Source organism: Brachyistius frenatus, unplaced genomic scaffold (genome assembly GCF_029030835.1).
Source record: "Brachyistius frenatus isolate BFR_SWC_R1_liver_20210118 unplaced genomic scaffold, ASM2903083v1 Contig_167, whole genome shotgun sequence".
In the NCBI taxonomy this organism is placed as follows: Eukaryota; Metazoa; Chordata; class Actinopteri; family Embiotocidae; genus Brachyistius; species Brachyistius frenatus.
In genome coordinates, this window is record NW_027210766.1 from 773077 (window position 1) to 794013 (window position 20937).

Consider the following 20937-nt stretch of genomic DNA (forward strand, 5'->3'; position numbering starts at 1 on the left):
TGCCAAGTAGTGCCGTTTGTGAGCTCCGGCAACAGATGGCGGCGGCTCCTACGTACGGCACAAATCTGACAGGGTGGAGACTCTGATGGGGAAGACCGGACCAGTAACCAGAGTTGTTTGTCCAGTGAGGAACCGGGAGAAGGCGTTGTCAAGCGAACTTCATTGATAATTTCTCGCCTACAGTTTTGGATTTCTTCCTCCTCCTCCTCCTCCTCCTCCTCCCCCCCCCCTTCCCTTAACTTCCTGCTGGAGGCCGCAGAAAGCCTCGAGCTAGATTTGACGACAACGCCGCGCCGAGTGCAAAGAAGAGCCCCATATGGAAATGTTTGGAAAGTCTCGCAAAATGTATTCGCTTAGAACTTGACGTTTTGAAGTCGTAACGCACTCATTTTTTAATTTATTTTTTAATTTTTTTATTATATAGAGTTAGTTGTGTTTACATGATAGTAAAAAGTAGAATTAATGTGGAACAGAGGGGAAAAAGTTACTCGTTAGCCAGCCTGCTACAATGCTAGTTAGCCACCTAGCCGCGGAGCCTCCTATCATGTTGAATGAATGAGTGAACGGACGAGCGACCCGCCCGCGTTTAACTTGACAACCCTGCTTGTTTGTTTGTGCAAAGAGCACGTCGAATATTACGCGAGGCGACGCTGATTGTCCTACGACGAGGTTTCTAGGGTAGCTGCTCTTCGGCTTTGTCGCTCTGCTTTTAACCCGCAAATGGACAGGAATGCGGTCCCTCGGAGTCGGCGGACGGCGGCGATTTAGCACGCAAAGATAGCGTCGCGGTAATACCGACTATAGCCCGGTGATGTTTATGAGGCTGGTGGAAGCCAACTTTAGCTAGCGACTACAATACATATATATTATTTTTTTTTTGCACTACCCCACCCACCTCCCCCCTCGGACTTGGCTGCTATAGTGTGAAGCCTGCTCCCAGAGGTTGGCATGGGGAACACGGTGTCATGCTGCGTCTCTCCCGAGTCGAGCCCCAAGCTGCCGTCGCGACAAGCGGCGGAGCGGCTGGAGGAGCTCCAGACCAGCACCGAAGTGAGCGATGACAACACGGTGCCCTACCTGCAGCACATTAGCGACAGAGAGGTCCCTGATGGTAAGTGTCGACCCTGATATCTCAAGCACACTTGTAATGTTTAAAAAATAAAAATAAAAAAGCAGATTTTTTTTTTCCTTTACAGTATTTGAGCCCATGAAACACAACAGCCTTATTTATTTGTTTGTTTATAGGGGGGGCACTGACACTGAAGAGTGATTTTTGACATGTGATGCTCAAGATGACAGACACACACACACACACACATATATATATATATATATACCTAGTTACTTGTGTCAGTGTTATGGACACGCAAACAAGGAAGAATCTTTAGTGTAACCACACACACAACGTATTTGTCATCTTAACCCGTCACAACTGCAGGCTCAGTACCCAAACAGATTTAAGGCGGCTGCCAAGCTGCCAGACGTGTTTATTGCCATCCTGCCGCCAGCACTGCAACGATGATGAGGGCATTCTTGGCACAATTTAGTTAGCCACTGCATCGTATTGATCTCACCGGTGTCGCTTTACCAAGTTCAACATGAGCAATCCTCATCTTCGTGGAGCCACATCAACCACTCAGAAGCCCTTTATTGTTTTGTCATAGTTTATTTCCCACCGATCAATGAAATAAAGTAGAAATAGAAAGTGATCACGTTTAAATTGGAACAAACGTGATTTCTTCTTCTTCTTTTTTTTTTTTTAACAGCCGGCAAACAAGCTTCTTCTTCTTCTTCTTAATAATGTGTCTCTCCAACCGGCTCCTCTGTGACTTCACCCAGCCAAAGGTGCAAGTTAAGGTTAGCCAATGGGGGCTGTGTCTTCAGACAACACTACTCAGTGTGTCTTTCACCCCTCTCTGTCCGTGCTGTGATTTCACGCTGGGATGCAGACCCCCGATCAGAAAGGCATCTCGGACATTTCTCTCTGATGTCCGCCTCAAGCTCAGTTTTTGCCCCATTGGCCCTGATGTCGCCACTCTTCATTGATTCCCAGACATGTCCGCGTTCTCGTGGACAGAAGTGTGTGAGTGGGGTTTGGTGAGACCAGCTGTCGGCCGGGTGATCAGTCCGGCGGTCCTTCTCGCATTCCTTGCTGTCGTCGCTTTTCAGACGCTTTCCATCGCCTAATCCCCCTGTTTTTTTTTATGTAATGCGCTGTCTGTTCGGATTTAGAAAAAGAAGACTTATTTTCTCAGTAATTCTCATGCACAAACCAGGGCGGTTGTATTTGCTATCCGTCATATCTACAAACAACTTGGTCTTCTACAGTAGCTGCTGATGAATCTACAATTTCATCTAATCATACTTCATGTCGTCTTTTACACAGTGGCAAAAAATAAAACCTGAAGTTATGTTTGGATATGTAAGTTTCAAATGTGGTTTGTGATTGTAAAACGGTTTACTATAAAAGCCGGTTAGTGTCGTGACCTCAGGTTAATTTTGGAGCTGTTGAAGCAGCCTTTAACCAATCGGCATTGACCAGCATATGTGCCAAAACTTTAATCACCACAACTACATTTGGAAATACGAGACTTGACTTCAGTATCATTGCACTGAGCCACTTCCACTCTGATTTTTGTAAAGAAAACTGAAGCTGTTCCTCTCGATAAGAAAACCTCGCCATGTTCCTCGGGTAGAATCTTCATTGGTAAAATGGTCAGCAAAGTCAGAAAGTAATGGGGTGCAATATATTTGCTAATACACAGACAAGTTTGATTTGAAATGTTCATTATTAAAGGTAAATTACAGAATTTTATCTGAACAGGGAATATTAAGCCATTGATTCACACTCCACCTGCCAGTCCGTATATTAACATTTGTTTCTTTTAAGTCGTGTTTGTTTTGTTTTTTAAAATTTTTTATTTTATACACTTTATTAATCCCCGAGGGGAAATTTCTTCACTACAGCAGGGGGCTCTCAGGGGGGAGCTGCTGCAGCAGGCTGCCACTAGCGCAGCGCCAGGTAACCTGACCTGAGGTGCATGTTTTTGGATGATGGGAGGAAGCCGGAGAACCCGGAGAGAACCCACGCAAGCACAGGGAGAACATGCAAACTCCGCACAGAAAGGCCCAGGACCGGATTCGAACCCGGAACCTTTTTTGCTGTGAGGTGACAGTGCTAACCACTGCACCACCGTGCCGCCCTAATCACATGGTGTCGAGTGTCCCACAGACACAATCAAACAGTTGTCTGTCAGTGACCCCTGATAATTCTCTGCCAATCTATTCTGCAAGCAAACTGCACTTCCTGCTCATCTGTGGGGCTTTTTTTTTTTTTTTTTTGCGGTATTAGTTTACACATGTCCAAGTCTCGCGTTGCACCAATTACTTCATAACGGATAAAGATATTTTACAGAACCATACCGCGTGCACGAGTTTGTTAGCGCCTGGTTTTTGTATTTTCTCCTTTTGGATTTATCTCTACCCAAAAAAAGAAGTCAAGAGTCAGGCAGCTCACTGTTTAAGGTGCATTTCTGCGTTTTGTTTCCTCAGAGCTGGCGTTGGAGTCGAACCCGTCGGACCACGCCCGAGCAAGCACCATCTTCCTTAGCAAGTCCCAGACAGACGGTGAGCACTCCTAACCTGACACACACACACACACACACACACACACACACACACACGCACGCACACACACGCACACACCATGTGATTCTCATTAACCGTCTTCTTTAAGACCCTGTGAACAGTAAACACGCTCACATCTTAAAAGACATGAAGTGGAATTAGATCTTCAGACAGATTATGTTTTCAGGTGTGTGATGTTTGTTTTGATTTGCTTGAAGGCTAATTTCCAGTCACAGATCCTGTTTTTCTTTTGTTTTGATTTTATAGACGCTTCAATGCTGCCCGTGTTGTTGTGTTGTTAGCTTGTTAAGTTTAGCGTGCGTTATGCACCACTGGAGTCACAGGCATCTCTAAAAGTCAAGTCAGTAAATCCTGACATTGACTAATGTAGATTTCTTCAATTAGATGTACGTAACCGATGACGACAACATATGACCGGATGTAGCTCAGGACGTTCAGAGCAGAGTTTGCAGGGTATCTGCAAGTCTCGAAAAGTCTTAAGAATCCATTAAATTACACATTTATAAAAACATTTGAAATATTGTTTTTTTTTTTAATCCCTAATCCGTTTGTTTCTTGCCTCTTATCTGGGTCCACATTTCAACCGTCACTTACTGAAGGATGTACAAACTTGACTTGTGACTTGAATGCAAATAAATTCACATGACAAATACACAGAGACCTTCATTTTTCGTCATATTTTCCATGATTCTTTGCACCAGTACGACTGAAAAAGGAACTAATTTTTGCTTTAAAATGGTAAAAAAAAAAACTTATTTTAAAAATTGATTTGGTGAATGTTGCAGACGTTGTATGATCTATGCTACCTTCAGCTTGTTTTTAGCTGAACATATCTCTTCCTTTGCAGTACGAGACAAGAGGAAAAGCAACCACATAAACCATATCAGTCATGTAAGTATCAGTTATTTTGTCTTTCATGAACTGATTCAAATTTGAACAGTTCTGGGTTTTTGAAGTCTGTAGATTTTGGGAATTAATTAACATTTCATTGTAGATAGTTTTGTTTGTATTTAATATCTTTATATGTGCCTATTGTTGTGCGAAATAAAATAATTAATTAGAATGAAATGCTGTTGGTGTGGAAACCCTTCAAACAACATTGGAGCTCAGAAGTAAAAAGAAAATGGTGTATTTTCCCACTTGGGGGTCGGAACTTTCACTCTTTTTCCAGTTGCTCACGAACGCATCATTAACAACTGACAATAAGTTAAAAGCCCCTTTTTAGATCACAGGTGAAGTGTTTTTTTTTTTTTTTCAAGAGAAGAAATGACACATGGCTGTTTGACCCAACAACTATTGCCCGTCCCCGGATCAATTCAAGTTGTATAATGTTGTGATTTCACCGTCTCCAGGTATCCCCTGGTCCACTGTCGAAGAAGTACAGCTCCTGTTCCACCATCTTCATCGACGATAGCACCGTCAGCCAGCCAAACCTCAAAAGCACAATCAAATGGTGAGATTGTCGTGCTCATAAACACACACACACACACACACACACACACACACACACACACACAGAGAGAAACATAAACACACAGCGCTGCGTTGTCCAAAAGTCGCCCATTTTACATGAGAAAATCTTGTTACATCACAGCGCTGTAATCCTAAAGTAATACCGAACGGATGCGTGACTAAAACAGATGTTCTTACACCTCATGTAGGACAGCCATCTCTAATGGCATTATTTTCCAGAATCTGGATAATCACGACTTTATCAGGATTATCTGAGTGTGATTAAGCGAAGCACTCATTCTGAATGTGTCAAACGTTTTGTCGCACTATAATCTCGGACACACACACACACCCGACCACAACCACATACCAGTGTCCCATTCAGAAAAAAAAGTAAACAAATTGTAATTTTTATCTCTCTTTCTCCAGTGTCACTTTAGCAATATACTACCACATCAAAAACAGGTAAGTGTACAACTTTCGCTTCATCCTTCTCATGTCGTTTGTGGCACAGTTTGTTGCTGAAACAAGTGTGTGTGTGTGTGTGTGTGTGTGTGTGTGTGTGTGTGTGTGTGTGTGTGTGTGTGTGTGTGTGTGTGTGTGTGTGTGTGTGTGTGTGTGTGTGTGTGTGTGTGTGAGAGACGCATATTGACTGACGTGTTGTTTGATCTGTAGGGATTCTGGCAAGTCACTGGACATCTTTGATGAGAAGTTGCACCCCTTATCAGTAAGTATGTTGATGAGATTTGCTCAGACTGTCAGTCTCATCACCTCAGAGCAAACAAGGGTACAACAAAGGAGGACCAGTTCATCCAGTCGTTTATTTATCCTAGAGCAGGGTTCTCCAGCCAGCGTAGTGGAGCGGCGGTTTAGCTCCGCCCTTCATGAAACACACAGAGATCAGAGGACAGAAACGCAGAGACTCTCACACTGAGCGGGAAAGAAACGGGTGCTCAAAAATTAGGTCAATTTTATAAAGACTATATTTTTTGGCTTGGACTATAAAGCGAGTGTCTGTGAGTGAAAGAGAGATCAAAGTTATACTGCAGTTTGACTGAATGCTGCGACTTTTCAAATGAAATGCCTTCTAGTTTCATAAAGGCTCCAGCCATATACCAGGTTTTGACCTGGACGTGTTTCTTTCAGAAGGGGCCCAATCGAACAGGAAACGCTGGATTTTCCCCTCAAATCCTATTTAGACGCTTTTATTGGAAACTTTTCAAACCAGTTTGGCAACATGCTGCGTGCCAAGTTTCAGAGATCAAAATACAAGATGAACATAAATAAAACAGTCTGGGCATGTTTATGATTTATGATGAGATCAAAACAGTTCCAGACCTAAGGTGCCTATTAGCTTAAAAATCCTTATTTGTTAAAGGTGAAAGCGGTGCAACTGTATCCAGACTAACAATAACTCGGCCTTTTTGAATTGTCATAATAAAACAGATCTCGAGTATGTGCATTTTGACAGCGTTAGCATGACATCAACCAGGTGATTTACCACAACAGAACTGTTATACATCGGACTATTGTATTTTTGGAGTCAGTGAGAGAAATGACGCCGTCTTTATTTTAGTATCTCAACAGAGTTTGTCCCGTAAGTAGTGAAGGCAGTCCTGAGACACACTTCTAGTTTTATATCATATGAGAACAACAAGACTCACACGTGTACGTGGATGTGAAGATGTACTTTCCTTCTCCGTTCTTCCGAGCCTTCAGGAAACCCGGCAGAAAACAAGCCTCGATTTGACTTCTCTTCACGCCGCTTTCTTTCACGACAATCATGCGGTCGTTTCACAACAAACAAAATGATTTATTACTTGTTTCAGCCGACAAAGCAAATACAAACAGACCTTCCAGTACATTAGCTCTGGGTGTGTCGATTTTCAAAATCAATTTTACGTCTCTTTAGCTTCCAGAGAGACATTTTGAAGCTTGCTATTAGTTCGGCTTGCGTAACTCTCTCTTTAGCAGGTGTGACGCAGATAATCTCATCGCAGTCAATTCCAGCACACACTCTTAAACACACCGAGAGCTTACGCACAAAGACGGTCTATGAGTTTAGATGCCACACTCCTACTTGCCTCCATCCTTGTCGATTGTTCAGATGTCTTAAAGGAGTTCAAAGATGTTCTACTTTAGTTTTATTCATCATCCCATTTACATGTCAGGCATCTTCTCGTAGAAAGAGTCCAGCGGGACGGATCCGTCCCGACGGCTGCAGCTTGAACAGCTCTCTGCTACAGAAGATAATGACTGGGAGCTGGTACGGTAGATCAGACCTGCTCTCAACTGATTATCTCTCTTGCTGCAGACCTTTTTTTTGTTTCTGTCATCGCCTTCGTTTTCTTTTCAGTCTGGTAGTTCGTCCATGCGAGAGCCAGAGGTTGACCAGTTGGCCTCTTACAATTATTACACAATCGCCTGAGAGCCTTTAATCAAGCTGATCCCAATCATTTTTTATATATCATTCAAATCTTTTTCTCCATCTGTATGAAAACAGCTCAATGCAGCCAAATTAAAAATTTGAGGGCGCCTTTTTGATGACGCTCTCGTCTTCTTCTATGGTTTTAATGGCACATGAGTGGAGAATTGGCACCACCGGCTCTTTTCATTGAGACATGTAACCTCTCATTTTTACCGGCTGTATTTCAATCGGCATCCATCGATATGAACGTCAATGACTTGGTTGCAAAGCCAAACACCACAGCAGTGCTGATGGGAACGTGTTGGTTTGAAGCCCGGTGGGAAAAAGAACCGCCAAAAAGCAGTTCATCACAATTATTCCTATGAGAATTAATCATCAATTATAATTCAATGATTATAACAGCCCCAGTGGTGTCTCAGTACAATACTTTGCTTTGTGTAGTACCAGTTAAAATACCTCTGCTTCCTTCAGTTGTTAATAACAGTGCTGTGATTTACTGGTTTAAAAAAAGAGGACAAATGTCCATCTCATCCCCTCATGTGGTCGGTGTTAATGGTTTCCATAGTCACTGAGGGACGTTAGTGGCGTTACATCTGAAGGTCCCAAACATCTGTACCAGACATCTGCGACCATTGTTGTGATTACTTGCTACTGTTATTTCACTTGTATCCAACAATATGATTTTGGCACGCTTGACGAGATGCACGTTTAGACGAGCTCCGTTTGCGGTTTGTTTTTTCTCTAGAAAGTTTTGAATATTTCAAGAGCCAAGTCGGCACATTAAGCACACGTGAATTGAATCTCCACGGCGACCGTTTACAGCACATACGATGGCACAGTGCACTTATCTTATTTACCTGTGTGTGTGTGTGTGTGTGTGTGTGTGTGTGTGTGTGTGTGTGTGTGTGTGTGTGTGTGTGTGTGTGTGTGTGTGTGTGTGTGTGTGTGTGTGTGTGTGTGTGTGTGTGTGTGTGTGTGTGTGTGTGTGTGTGTGTGTTCACCCCGTACAGAGAGAGCCCGTGCCAGATGACTACTCCCATGTTGACCCAGAACACAAACTGATCTACCGCTTCGTCAGGACGCTGTTCAGCGCTGCACAGCTCACCGCAGAATGTGCCATCGTCACACTGGTACGTGGCTGCCTCCATCATTTTGTGGTATCGCACAACTGTCGCCTCCGAACATTGAATACCAATGAAACTACTTCTATCTGTCCAGCTGCGCTCGTGTTATTTGCTGTTGTTAAAAAAAAAAACCTGTGATGTTGCATTAGCTGGTCACCAGAGGGCAGTAAACTCCTGGAAACGGACTTTTCCTAAACAAATGGCACTTGAGCTGTGGATGTGTGTATGATGATAACAGTACAGGTTGTACATCAGACGGTGGGTTCTCATCAAAGAGTTGGACCGGTTGGATTACTGTACGCTTTTACGTTACACGATGCGACACACTGAGCAGGCTTGTCCTATAATGTGCAAATGAAAACTATTGTAAAACAAAATGATCATCCGTCACAGTTTGTGTTACGTTTTTCTCTTTTTACCACCTTATGTTCTGTTTTCAAAACGGCAATCCAGTCTTTATGATATCACCATATCTATGATGTTTTTTTTTTTTTTTTTTTTTTTTCAGTTCGTAGCAGGTCGGCTGTTTGATTTGCCCCTGGTTGTTTTCTTTCTGTTTGTCAGGTGTAACAACAACAACAACAACAAAAACTATGACAAGAATAAAAACCTTTTAAAGATAATGTTTAATAGTTACATAATGGAGAACGTGTTGGTACACGCACGCATACAGATGTCTCTGATGGTACATAAAGGATTAGTAAAGGAATTATGGAGGATGTAACTGCAAAAAAAAATGAAACGTTCCTTCCCCCCCACCCCCAGGTGTATTTGGAGCGCCTGCTGACCTACGCCGAGCTGGATATCTGCCCCGCCAACTGGAAGCGCATCGTCCTGGGAGCCATCTTGTTGGCCTCCAAAGTGTGGGACGACCAGGCTGTGTGGAACGTCGACTACTGCCAGATCCTCAAAGACATCACCGTGGAGGACATGTGAGTCACACTGCACGCAAAGGCACTGAACAATGAGCAGGACCACAGAATCCCTCGCTTCAGTCAATTTCTGCGGAGAGAGGTCGTCGGGTCGAAAATACTCGCGTCGCTTTAAAAGCCGCGATCTGCAAATACATGTTCAAATTCGGTACAGTCGTCAATTCGTTTATTTTAGATTTATTTTACACATACGGGGAGAAAAGTCGGACGGAGACGTGGTGCCGTTTTAACATGTGGAAAACGACGCACGTTTTCAGACGGTCACTCCGGGAACGCGTAGAAGAGGAGAGAGACTGTTTTCCCGTGTCACCTCCTCACTGCCAGCGCGAGGTCGGTGTGAATGTCGGATCACGGATCTCGGAAAGTTGCAGGAAAGGACGCAGCTCCCCTTTAATTCAATGTCAGGCAGTTGTGGAGGTTTTCTTGAGCGCTTTGACCGTCCAGCAGGCAGTTTGGCAGCGGCTCCCCTTTTACGTGTCTGGCCTCAAATCATACAGTTTTAGTTGAGGATTATCTATCATACGAATAATTGATTTAATTACTTTTTTTTATGCCACAAATTTTATAGTGTAAGCTTCATCATAGTTTATTAATACACATACACCTTATGAGGAAGAAGAACAATTTATTAGCACTGACCATTGGAACTTGTAAATAATTCCGCCTCTTTTGGCGTTGTAAACAAAATTGCACAGGACAGCTATAATATAAACAGAGCGGAACCGGCTCGTCGAATAATGGCAGTCGGGTCATTTAACTTCAAACCGAATCCAAAATCGTATCTTATTCTGTTGTTGTTGTTGTTGTTGACATTTCAGATTCCCCTCCAGATTTGTTGTTTTGGGAGTAATTGGGTTTCTGTTCGGCAGACGGTCGAGATGTAGAAAAAAAAAAAAAAAAAAAAAAAGAGGGTTCCGAACAAATATGACCGGGGTCCCGACGCTACATGCTTGCTCCCCCCCCCCCATAAAAGGAGCGTAATAGCAAAGATGCACTTAAAGCAGACGGAAGAAGTGCTGCGCTCAATGGAAGCTGCAGCCTCTCTGCTGTCTCTCGGGCTATAAGCCAGTGAAGAGGCCAGGGGCTGCGCTTGGAGAGGACCCAGGCTTTATTTCCTGCAATTGCTTTTCTCGTGTGTGTGTGTGTGTGTGTGTGTGTGTGTGTGTGTACCTTGTTTTTGGTGATTTGCAACATTGCTTGCTCCCGCCTGCATGTGTGTTGTCTGCCTGCGAGCCCCCATCTCTCTCTCTCGCTCTCTTTCCTCTCATATACCTCTGACCTGCATGCTCTCTGCTCTGTTTTCATTGCTCGCCATTGAAGTGTCTTTGTGCGCCCGCTCCGGTCCGGATGGAGGGACGGGGAGGACGAGTAGAGAGGGAAACGGAGAGACGGGGAGAAATGAGGGGGGCGGGGGGGAGGGGGGTGGGTCTCAAGTGCTCTCACTGCTTCTACATAATGGCCCTGGCTCTCGCCCGCTCCATTAGTTGCCCCGGGAGACCAGACATCACACACACACACACACACACACTCGCACTCACCACCTTTGCTGACCAACAAAGCAGCCTGGATGCTGTCTCCTTGGCGACCACCTCCCTTAGATTATTATTTATTTTTATTTTTTTTTCCTCTCATGACTGCGATGAGGATGGATGACGGAGGTTGTAGTCTGGAAAAAAGAAAAAGAAAAGATGAAGCCGCGATACTCGATCCGAGTGCTCGCAGGACACGCGTCTGATTACCTGCAGGCCGGTGTGGGAGAGATTGGATTTCCGTCCTCACAGACAGGATGAAGATTTAAAGTCAATGCATTAGCCAGAAGTTTGGAGTGAGATTTGCCGTCCGTTCCAGCTCCTGACTTCTGCAGTGCAACCGCGTCGTCGTCTCTTCAGGTGAACGAGAGCAGAAGTTTCCTCTCGGTGACCTGATGAAAATTCATACACGTGTTCCCTTTTTCATCAAAGTTGTGAGGTCTGAACAGGAGCACAGTCAGCCTTGTCCTCCGCTCACATGACGCAGTTTGAATTTTAGTCCCGACGAGAGTACTTTTGTGGTCGGGAATGGTTGTCGTTTACTTTGACTTTTCAGAGGAGAATCTATAAACGTGCTTAATATTTTCAAATTTGTTTATTTGCTTTGATAAATGTCTACAGGAAAACTCGTGTATGACTGCAGAATCATTACAGGTTAGCTTTTTTTTTTGAGTCCGAATAAAATTTGAAAAAAGTATTTAGTGCATGTAGTTTTGGAGTCTGCTCGGTCATTGGTTGAACTTGTGTGACGTCTCCTGTATTGATCACGTTTATCTCTTGTATGCGTCTATTGACCTTGTACTTCTTTCTTTATTAAATATGTAGGACTTCTTCTGTTCCTCTGCTGCCCTCAGTACATTTTGCTCTGGAGGAGCATCGCCGGCTCAACTTGTAGACTTCGTTCCGTAGCGGTCGTCCAGAGTTTAACCCTCTGTCGTCTCCTTGCTCTTTTCAGGAACGAGATGGAGCGCCACTTCCTGGAACTCCTCCAGTTTAACATCAACGTGCCAGCCAGTGTCTATGCCAAGTACTACTTTGACCTGCGGCAGCTGGCCGACGACAACAACCTCAATTTCCCTCTGGAGCCCCTCAACAACCAGCGCGCCCAGAAGCTGGAGGTGAGCTCGCTGCGCTGACCTGACGGAGGTTCTTTCGGCTTCACAAGTGGACGGAAAATACCTGCTTATTTTAGTTTAACGTTTACAAGTGCTGCTGTGGATGAATTGAACTGCAGGCGTTGGGTGATTGCTACCGTGGTAACGCAGTTAATTATGCACTAAACAGTAGAGTGGCAGAATCGCGACGTCGTAACTCACATTCCGTGAATGTCAAGAGGCCGTGAAAGTTCATTTTTCGTTGGATGTCAAGTTAATATATTGTAGTTTTAGTCACGTAGGGTTTGTCTTCATAACTTCCATAAAACGCTACGACGTCTGAGGAGTATGTTGATCTTCATCTTTTCCCTCCGAGTCTTTGCATTTCCAGCATTACGTTACCCCCCCCTCCTTTCCCCCGCCCCTTAGAGCTTGCTAAATTCTTAGCCTCTGTGCCTTCTAGACGCCCGTCCACGTTGCTGTTGCCTAGCAACAGTGTTTGTTTTTTTACGACTTAACCACATCAGGGCCAAGCATACGGCGCACACGACTTGCCCGTGTCGTAGCCACGAGTTCCAATTCCACGCAGCGTATAACTCCACTGATGAGTTTACGCCCTCCGTCCTTTCAGTCACTTGCGTTTGTGTGATTCTTTTTTTTTTTTTTTTTTTTTTTGGTCCAGGCCATTTCAAGACTATGCGAGGACAAGTACAAGGACCTGAGTCGGGCGGCGATGAGACGATCCCTCAGCGCAGACAACCTGATAGGTATACGACGTTCCAACGCCGTGCTCTCATAGGCTGCCGCCCTCTGGTTTCCCGAAGCCCAGCGAAGCCACAGCACAAACACGGCCACCTCACAAGAGTCACCGCGGCCACATCGGGCAGGAGGCGGGCTTGAAATGGCGCTCTGTCACCGTGCCCACACGGTAATTTAACTCAGCTGTTGAGGTGCGCGATTGTCATGTTAAACTTGAAATAGAGGAGTTTACCTAAAATTCAGAACAATTTTGTTTTTACAAGCCCTTTATTTATTTATATTGTCCCATATTTCCACCACAAATTGTTAAATAGGAAAGACTGATGGAGTTCATCTACATGAAGTCGACTTTGAACTGTCAAAATAAATGTCATATTTTTACACAAAAGAAGAAAAAAAAGTTAGAATTATTTCTTGCAGCCTTAAAAGGACAAAGCTGGTGATGTTCTATATTTTTGATATTGTCACTAAAACCAATGAGAAGACCAAACCAACAATATGTCAGTCTGACGTCATTCGCTCCTCATGACGATTTAAATCTTGAAAAATGGCCATCAAAAAAGCAGAGTGACACATCACGAGCGGAAACGATGTGTGCAGGCGGAGTGGTGGGTTTCACTTTTTCTAAAAGTTCCGTTCAAACGGGTATCGAACGACACAGATTCGAATGAATTCGAACGGGTTACAGTTACAGTTCGAAGGGTAATTAGGTTCGTACGATTGTTTAAATTTTGGATAAAAAGTGACAGCCCTAGTTGAGGTAGAGGCAGGGACTATTTACATATTCATAGATCTTCATGTTCTGAATGAAGTCAGAGGTGTTGAACTACATTTAAGCCACTTTAAACCAGTAAAAAAAAATTAAAAAGTATTATTTTGGTGAACAGTTTTCAGAGGTTTTAAAAGAAACTAAGAAGATAGCTGTAACTATCTTAGATCAGTTTATGTTGGTTTGATTTTTCTTTTCTGGGATTCACGAACAGTATGAAAAATATCTTAAATCATCACCGGACTTCTTGTTTTTAAAAGGCAAACAAGTTCAAAATGCAAAATCTCCTGTCTCGTAAATTAGACTTGATACCAAAAGTAACTTTGGAGTGTAAATCCGACGTGTTTCCTGTCGACACCGGCGGCGTTCTCATCATGTCCCGTCTGGACGGAGCACACGGCATGTGTCATATCACAAGGTATTGCATTATTAAGACTCCTCTGAAGTAAACGACGCTTCGGTCGGCTGTTGTCTGATGTGCGTCGGGAAATCGGGAGTGCCGAACTTTGAGCGGCGTCAAGTTACAAAGCCGAGGTGGTCAAAAGGGACGAATCGCTGATCCCGGATCGGCGCTGCGGCGCCGCAGCAGGCGGGCTGACGTAACGTAAGGGGGGGTGGGGGGGGGCCCGACACAGCCCGAAGCTCAAGTTCCCCGCGGCCCTTCAAAACCAAGGCCGTCCCCGACCTCGCCTCGAGGAGCCCGCCGACACGTCGCCGACGTCGGGGGACCCAGACAGTTCAAACGCGCTACATAGATACCGAGGGGAGCGAGAGACTCGATGGACACCCCCCCCCCCCCCCACCCCGTCTTTTTGCTTACTATGTAGGCTACTAGCTGTGAAATTTGTCTTGTTTTTAATTGAAGAAAGAAAGAAAAAAAAAAAAAACATTTGCAGATGGAGTATTTTAAATAAACACTAATCATGTAACAAATATGTCGTGGCACCTTGAATATATTGTCTTGTATGCGTGCTGACCGGGACACCGGAGGAGCACAACAAGAGGTGACGGTAGTTGTGGACACGAAACCGAGCGGACCGGGACGAAACCGTCCGCGGCCGGTCTCGGCCGCTCCGCTTTTGTCCACGTCTGCATCCAAAGCTGCACGTTTACGGCGGCCATTTAGAAACGCCGTCACCTACGAGATGGCGTCGGGATCTTACTGCTTCGGCCACGTGGTTTCCCGGGAGACATCCTGAGTTGTAAGTATTAGCTTTATTGGCAGACGTCATACTGTCTTCCATTTCTTTTATAAATAATGGTTTCATGACGGAAAATGGCGTCGCACCGTTGGTCACGCGTTAACGGTGTTTTGTGCAGTTAAAGTAACAAGTGACTTAACTAGTTTTTTTTTTTCATTTTAAATGTATTTGATTCTCCACACCGAGTACAACCGCAGTATTAAAACAATGCGACACGTCACTCTTCAGGTGCAGCTGCATGTTTGTGAGCCGCCTCATTTTCAATTTAAAGACATTATGATACAGATTTCGGACTGTTTTTGTGCGACGTTGGAGGAATGTTTTCTCCTTTCCGGTTGAGATGTTTCCCTCGTTGGTTAAATACAAATTATGATCATATTAATGTTTGAAATGCTGTAACGGCATTTGTTTTTTGGTCATTGCTTTTAACTGCTGTTATAATACTGAACTGCACTCGGAGGCTTTGAAGTTGTAGTGGTGCTGCAGTCCACGGTGAAGTGGGGGGGGGGGATTTGAGAGGACGATATTCTGGGAAACAAATCTAGTCTGTCACCTTTGTCAGAGTTAATAACGGTTAATAACTTCTTTTTTTTAATGTAACCTGTATAAGGTGAGTTTGTGCGTGTTGTAAATTAATTGACAGCTGTCCATTTTTAAATGATCTTTCTGGATCTATCTGGATGTGTTTGTTATGCAATTTGCTGGATTTGTTCTTAATTAATTTTTGTATTATATCATTATATATATATATATATATAAATACATACAGCATACCGTGAGACTTCTATATATCATTCCCTCCTAGCTTGGAGATATGAAAGTCCCTTTGAAGAAGACGGCTCTGCGAATCCCAATTTACTCCAAACACATTGAACTGTACAAGTTTCCTCCGTTTACATTTAGGTGTCCAGATTTAAAATGTAGTATTCGTAAAATGAACCCGATAGACAAACTCTGTCAGTAATATCGATTTATGTGCGTCTAAAATCTGCATTTAATGCAAACGTCGAGCGTCAGCGAGTGAATGAGTGTGTTGTTGTTGTTGCATTGTCTTCTGGTCTGAGGCCTCCGAGAGTTTAAAGACAGAAGACGGCGCTTCAACGTGACGTCGTGTGACCGGAAAGCAGCAATATGTTCATGGAATTGAAGAACGTGCAAAAAGAAGGTAAGACTTTGTTGTATTTTAAGAATAAAGTCCCTCTTGACCTCCTACAGCCCTTTACGTGTTAATTGATTTCCATATATTTACATTATTATCAAATTTAAACCACGTTAAACGGTTCGACTTTAACTGCGCGCCAATTATTTTCTGAAGGTAAGTCTGCCATTTTCAGTTCAAATTCAACTTCTTAATGACGTTTTTGAACATTTTCTTCTCGTCGCATCTGAGCTGAAGTTTAAATGCAGTTCAGATGTGCGTCGACAGACTGACGCTCACATCCTGTTCATCTGCACTTGAACCTTTTGAAAACCAGAACATTTCAAACTTGGAGCTCTTAGGTCCAGAAACATCACTAAAATATAAGTTAGGTCGAATATACCGACACCGTGCACCAAACTCAAGGTCAACTCGGTTTTAATTCCACAATATGAATCGAAATCTACAATATTTTTCAATAATATCCTTTGAGGGAGTCTATCGATGTGAAAGCGGATGTACACGTGAACAAATAAACCTAGATGTCTGTTTACCAGCAGTTTTTTTTTTTGGCGTTCATCATCCCTTACGTGATCACATTCGCTCACACACACACACACACACACACACACACATCAGGCTAATAAATTAGAGCTATCATCTAGCATGTGGCCACACGATAGTCTAAACAACACTGACTTGAAATACCACAAAACATCACAAGTTTCAGTGAGCTTCAGGTTCACAAAACCTCATTTCATACAATGATTCTCGTTTACTTTTTGTTCTTTGTTTACAATTTGGGTTATTTTGCGCACTTGAACTCCCAAAAGAAACACTGACTGACCTCGAAGAAGACGAGAGGTTTTTCACTTCCTGTTTTCAAGGAGCCTAAAAACAGAAGTTCCATTTAGACCACACATCCCTGCTGACACCTGTTGTTACATACAAGCTTGTAAAGATTCTGAAATAGTGTGAATACAGTCAATTGTAATGAAAAATAAATAAAATTTAAATCACCTTTTAAAAGTTTCTCAGATTAAATAATTAATGTAATAAGCAAAACGGGTTGTTTATGCTGTAAATTGTCCCAAATAATGACGGCGTTCAAAGCGGACTTTTCAAAGTGCTCAAGTTATCCAATAAAAGGATCAATAGTGTTGAATTAACAGTGAATTCAAAACCAGTAAAAGAAACACCAAATCTTCTCATTATAGCGGCTTAAATTATCACTTATTCTTTTTGTTTGATCTATAAAATGTCAAAAAAATAGTGAAAATGACATCTATATTTTTCCAAAGCTGTAAGTGACGTCCTCAAATTGTTGGTTTTCAATTCTAAACTCAAAGATATTCAACTTGGTGTTAAAGAAAAATCAAAAATTGTAAATTCTTTCATTTAAGAAACCGAAAATGGAAATTTTTTTGGGGGCATTTAGTTTTAACAAGTCAATTATCAAAACGGATGCTTGTTAGTTATCTGTGTGGTCGTCAATTTTATTAATATTACCAATACGTTCCAAAACCGATGTGTGACCTGAACAATCTGTCTGATCTGGTGTGACATTATTAGAAAGCAACGTTTCTCAAAGTGAGGTCCAGGGACCCGTTCGAGGTCCTTGAAATGAAATCAGGGAGTCTAAAACAGAAATGAGAAAAACACGAGAATAAACGTTTCTACGTCACTCTGACCATATTTTTTTTTATAATTCATATATTTTCATACAGTTACGGTAGAAAGTTCAGACGGTCTGTGGATCTGTCGCTGGGTCCATGTTGTGGACATCATAGAGTGAGCAGCTCCACCGTGGACCAGCAGATGGGGGTAAAGACCAAGGTCAGTTTCATACAGGACACCTTTTAGCCATGACCAGTCGGCCGGTAGTTAGTTAAGTCAGTTAGTTCGTTAACACCACATGGACCCAACTTCTCCCTTCAGAGAGACTTTGGTGACTTTACAGCGGAGTTCATCTGAGGAGCCGTCACACAGACCGAATAAATGAATTTTGTTTACAAGTCTGAGAAAAGAAAAAAAAAAACACTTTCAGTTTGTCGTCATACCGAACACACGCCACTCAAACACCGACGTACAACAGCGTATTTATACACAAGTTTGTACAGTTCAAATCGGACGCGATTCCTGTCTCTGGTGTCTCACACGGAGCTTGTGGCATTGGTTGGTTAGAAACTAAACACGTCTTCTTTTCTTTCTTTCTTTCTTTTTTTTTTTTTACAGTAAATATATACAATATATACATTAATAAATATGATGTTTTTTTTTTTTCTCAGTGCTCATGATAAGCAGATAGGACGAAGCACGTGGGACTCCATTACGGATCCATTTAACTCTTTGAATGTCAAGTTTGGTCAACTGTTGGAGCTCTCCTCCTACCAAAAGAAGGTTCAGTTGTTTGTTGTCAGTTTTCGCAAAAGTCAGAAAATGTTCTGGTCGGATTTTCCTTTTAGTTTAAATTCCGGTGACACGGTTCGCTTCAAAGTGTTTCGCTGTGCCAGTTAGTTCATATATGAGACGGAGCAGCTTTGTGGTAGATCCCCGATGTGAGCCCACTTCCAGTATGGCCAGTTAAAGCCGTGCTGGCCTCGCTGTACATGGACGGCGGAGCGTTGGCTTTCTGCGGCCAGCAGGGGCAGCATCGTGCCACAAACCTCCTCCAGGACTCCACGGTTTTTCCGGACCAAATCCAGACTCCCGAGGTGATGCCCACCACTAAGCACATGAAGTACTTGAGCATGAAGACGGCGTAGTCGGGGCCCAGGCCCGAGCGCTGGCGCTCCGGCGGGCAGGAGCAGGCCAAAGCTCGCTCCCAGCCGGGCCGGTAGTGCTGCTCGTAGACGAGGCACGCCACCACGATGGTGGCGGGGACGGTGTACAGCACCGTGAAGAGCCCGATGCGGATCATCAGCCGCTCGAGTTTGTCCGTCTTGGTGCCGCCTTGCTTGATGATGCTCCTGATGCGGAACAGCGAAACAAAGCCGGCGAGTAGGAAAAGTGAACCGGTGAAGAGGTAAACAACCAAAGGCGCGAGTACGAATCCCCGCAGATTCTCCAGACTCTGGTTCCCCACGTAGCAGATTCCGGCCACGGGGTCTCCGTCCACAGAGCTGAGAGCCAGGACCACGATGGACTTGACGCTGGGGATGAGCCAGGCGGCGAGGTGGAAGTACTGCGAGTAGCCGGCGATGGCCTCGCTGCCCCACTTCATCCCTGCGGCCAGAAACCAGGTGAAGGACAGCACCACCCACCAGATGGAGCTGGCCATGCCGAAGAAGTACACCAGCAAGAAGACGAGGGTGCAGAGAGCGGGACCGGTGGTGTCGTAGAGGACGTGCAGCTGGTCGCCGCCGCCGCACGCCACCCGCTCGTGACCGGCCACCAGGCGGATGATGTAGCCCAGAGAGACGAAGAGGTAGCAGGCCGCCAGGAAGATGATGGGCCTCTCGGGGTACTTGAAGCGCTCCATGTCGATGAGGAAGGTGGCGACGGTGGTGAAGGTGGAGATGAAGCACAGCACCGACCACAGTCCCACCCAGAAGCTGGTGAAGGCGCGTTCGTCGGCCGAGAAGTAGGGCTGGTGGCAGGGCTGGGCGCAGTTGGGGAGGGGGCCGGTCTGGACCCGGCCGTACAGAGGGTGGGACTCCCTCTTGATGGGGACCAGAGGGTCTCGACAGCGGCACTCCCTGTCACACTGCGGGGGGCTGGGGGGTCTGGTCCTGCCTTTAGGGGTGGGCTTGGGGAACGGCGGAGCCAGGGTGGTGGTCTCGCTGCTGTTCTGTTCCATGCACAGGGTCTCGTCGCCGACCTGGGGCAGCTGCTCGCAGCTCATCCTCTCGGGCCACTCGAAGCCGTACTGGCTCATCAGAGGGGAGCAGCCCCGTTTGGCCCGCTCGCACACGGAGCGGCACGGCGGAAGCGGCTTGCGGTAGTCCGGAAGGCAGATCGGCGTGTACATGCTGCACAGGAAGAAGAGCAGTTCTGGGGAGCAGTGGATCCGGACCAGGGGCCAGAACTGGTGCACCTCCAGCCCCACCTCCTCCTGGGTGTAGTGGTTGAACTGATTGGGCATGTAGGTCAGGTTGTAGCCGATGCCTCTGCACATGGGCACAGTTATGGGCTCGCACACCAGATCCTTAGAGGCTCCTAACGTGAGGCCAGGACACCGAAGCAGCAGCAGCAGCAGCGAGGAGCCGCGGGGACACCGGGCTGCACGGCATGCGTCTCGCTGTAGATGCCATGTAAATAAATATTTCAATTCAGATTCAGTAATTTGGAGTCATTAAAACAATTAAAAAAAAAAAAAAACGAATAATTTAACGGAGTTTAATTTGAATTCATGACCGAGAACTTTCTTCTTCCTCTGGATAAATGTTTCTGCTCCAACAGAAAACAACCTTTCTGCTTTTTAGCGATTAAAACAAAACAAGTTGAACCCTTGACGGTAGATCCAGTCGGTCCTGCGCCCTGCCAGCGCTGTCAATCATGCACCAGAGCTCCCGCAATCATTACGGAGAAAGTTCATCTCCGGCGGTCAGTTCCAATAAATTTAATGACCCTGTAACATTTTTACCAGCAAAAGTCGCCTGCGCCAGAAAAATTGGCATCACGAGAGTCCCGGTCGGTGGAGGAAAGTCCAAACTGTCCATAAAAACGTTAAAAAAAAAAAAGAAAAAGAATTTTTTTTAAAAAAACGAAATCACAGATTAGTCTGGGAGCAAAATGTCTAAAAGTCTGCTGTCTCTGCGTCCAGAACCTGATGCGTAAAATCCACTTGACGTCGGTTTACTCCCGTCAGAAACTTGAAAAAACACTACTGTCAAACTTTGCTCCAGAGGAGTCCTCTCCGT

General features: G+C 44.6%; 2 protein-coding genes across 2 annotated transcripts; one reads left to right on the forward strand and one right to left on the reverse strand.

Annotated features, from left to right (window-relative positions):
• The first annotated feature begins 6 nt into the window (after positions 1-6).
• On the forward strand, positions 7-15248 carry ccnyl1 (cyclin Y-like 1). Its single transcript, XM_069717050.1, has 10 exons — positions 7-1111; positions 3553-3627; positions 4496-4539; positions 5001-5101; positions 5530-5565; positions 5776-5827; positions 8539-8658; positions 9418-9584; positions 12069-12231; positions 12890-15248. Exons 1-10 carry the CDS (start codon positions 949-951, stop codon positions 13004-13006), a joined length of 1038 nt encoding a protein of 345 aa, XP_069573151.1. The 5' UTR covers positions 7-948; the 3' UTR covers positions 13007-15248.
• Positions 15249-16507: 1259 nt separating this feature from the next.
• LOC138631860 (frizzled-5-like) lies at positions 16508-20658 on the reverse strand. Its single transcript, XM_069717049.1, is given in 2 exon segments — positions 16508-20273; positions 20275-20658. Coding segments are annotated over 2 exon segments (1734 nt in total). The 5' UTR covers positions 20329-20658; the 3' UTR covers positions 16508-18593.
• Between the last annotated feature and the right edge of the window lie 279 nt (positions 20659-20937).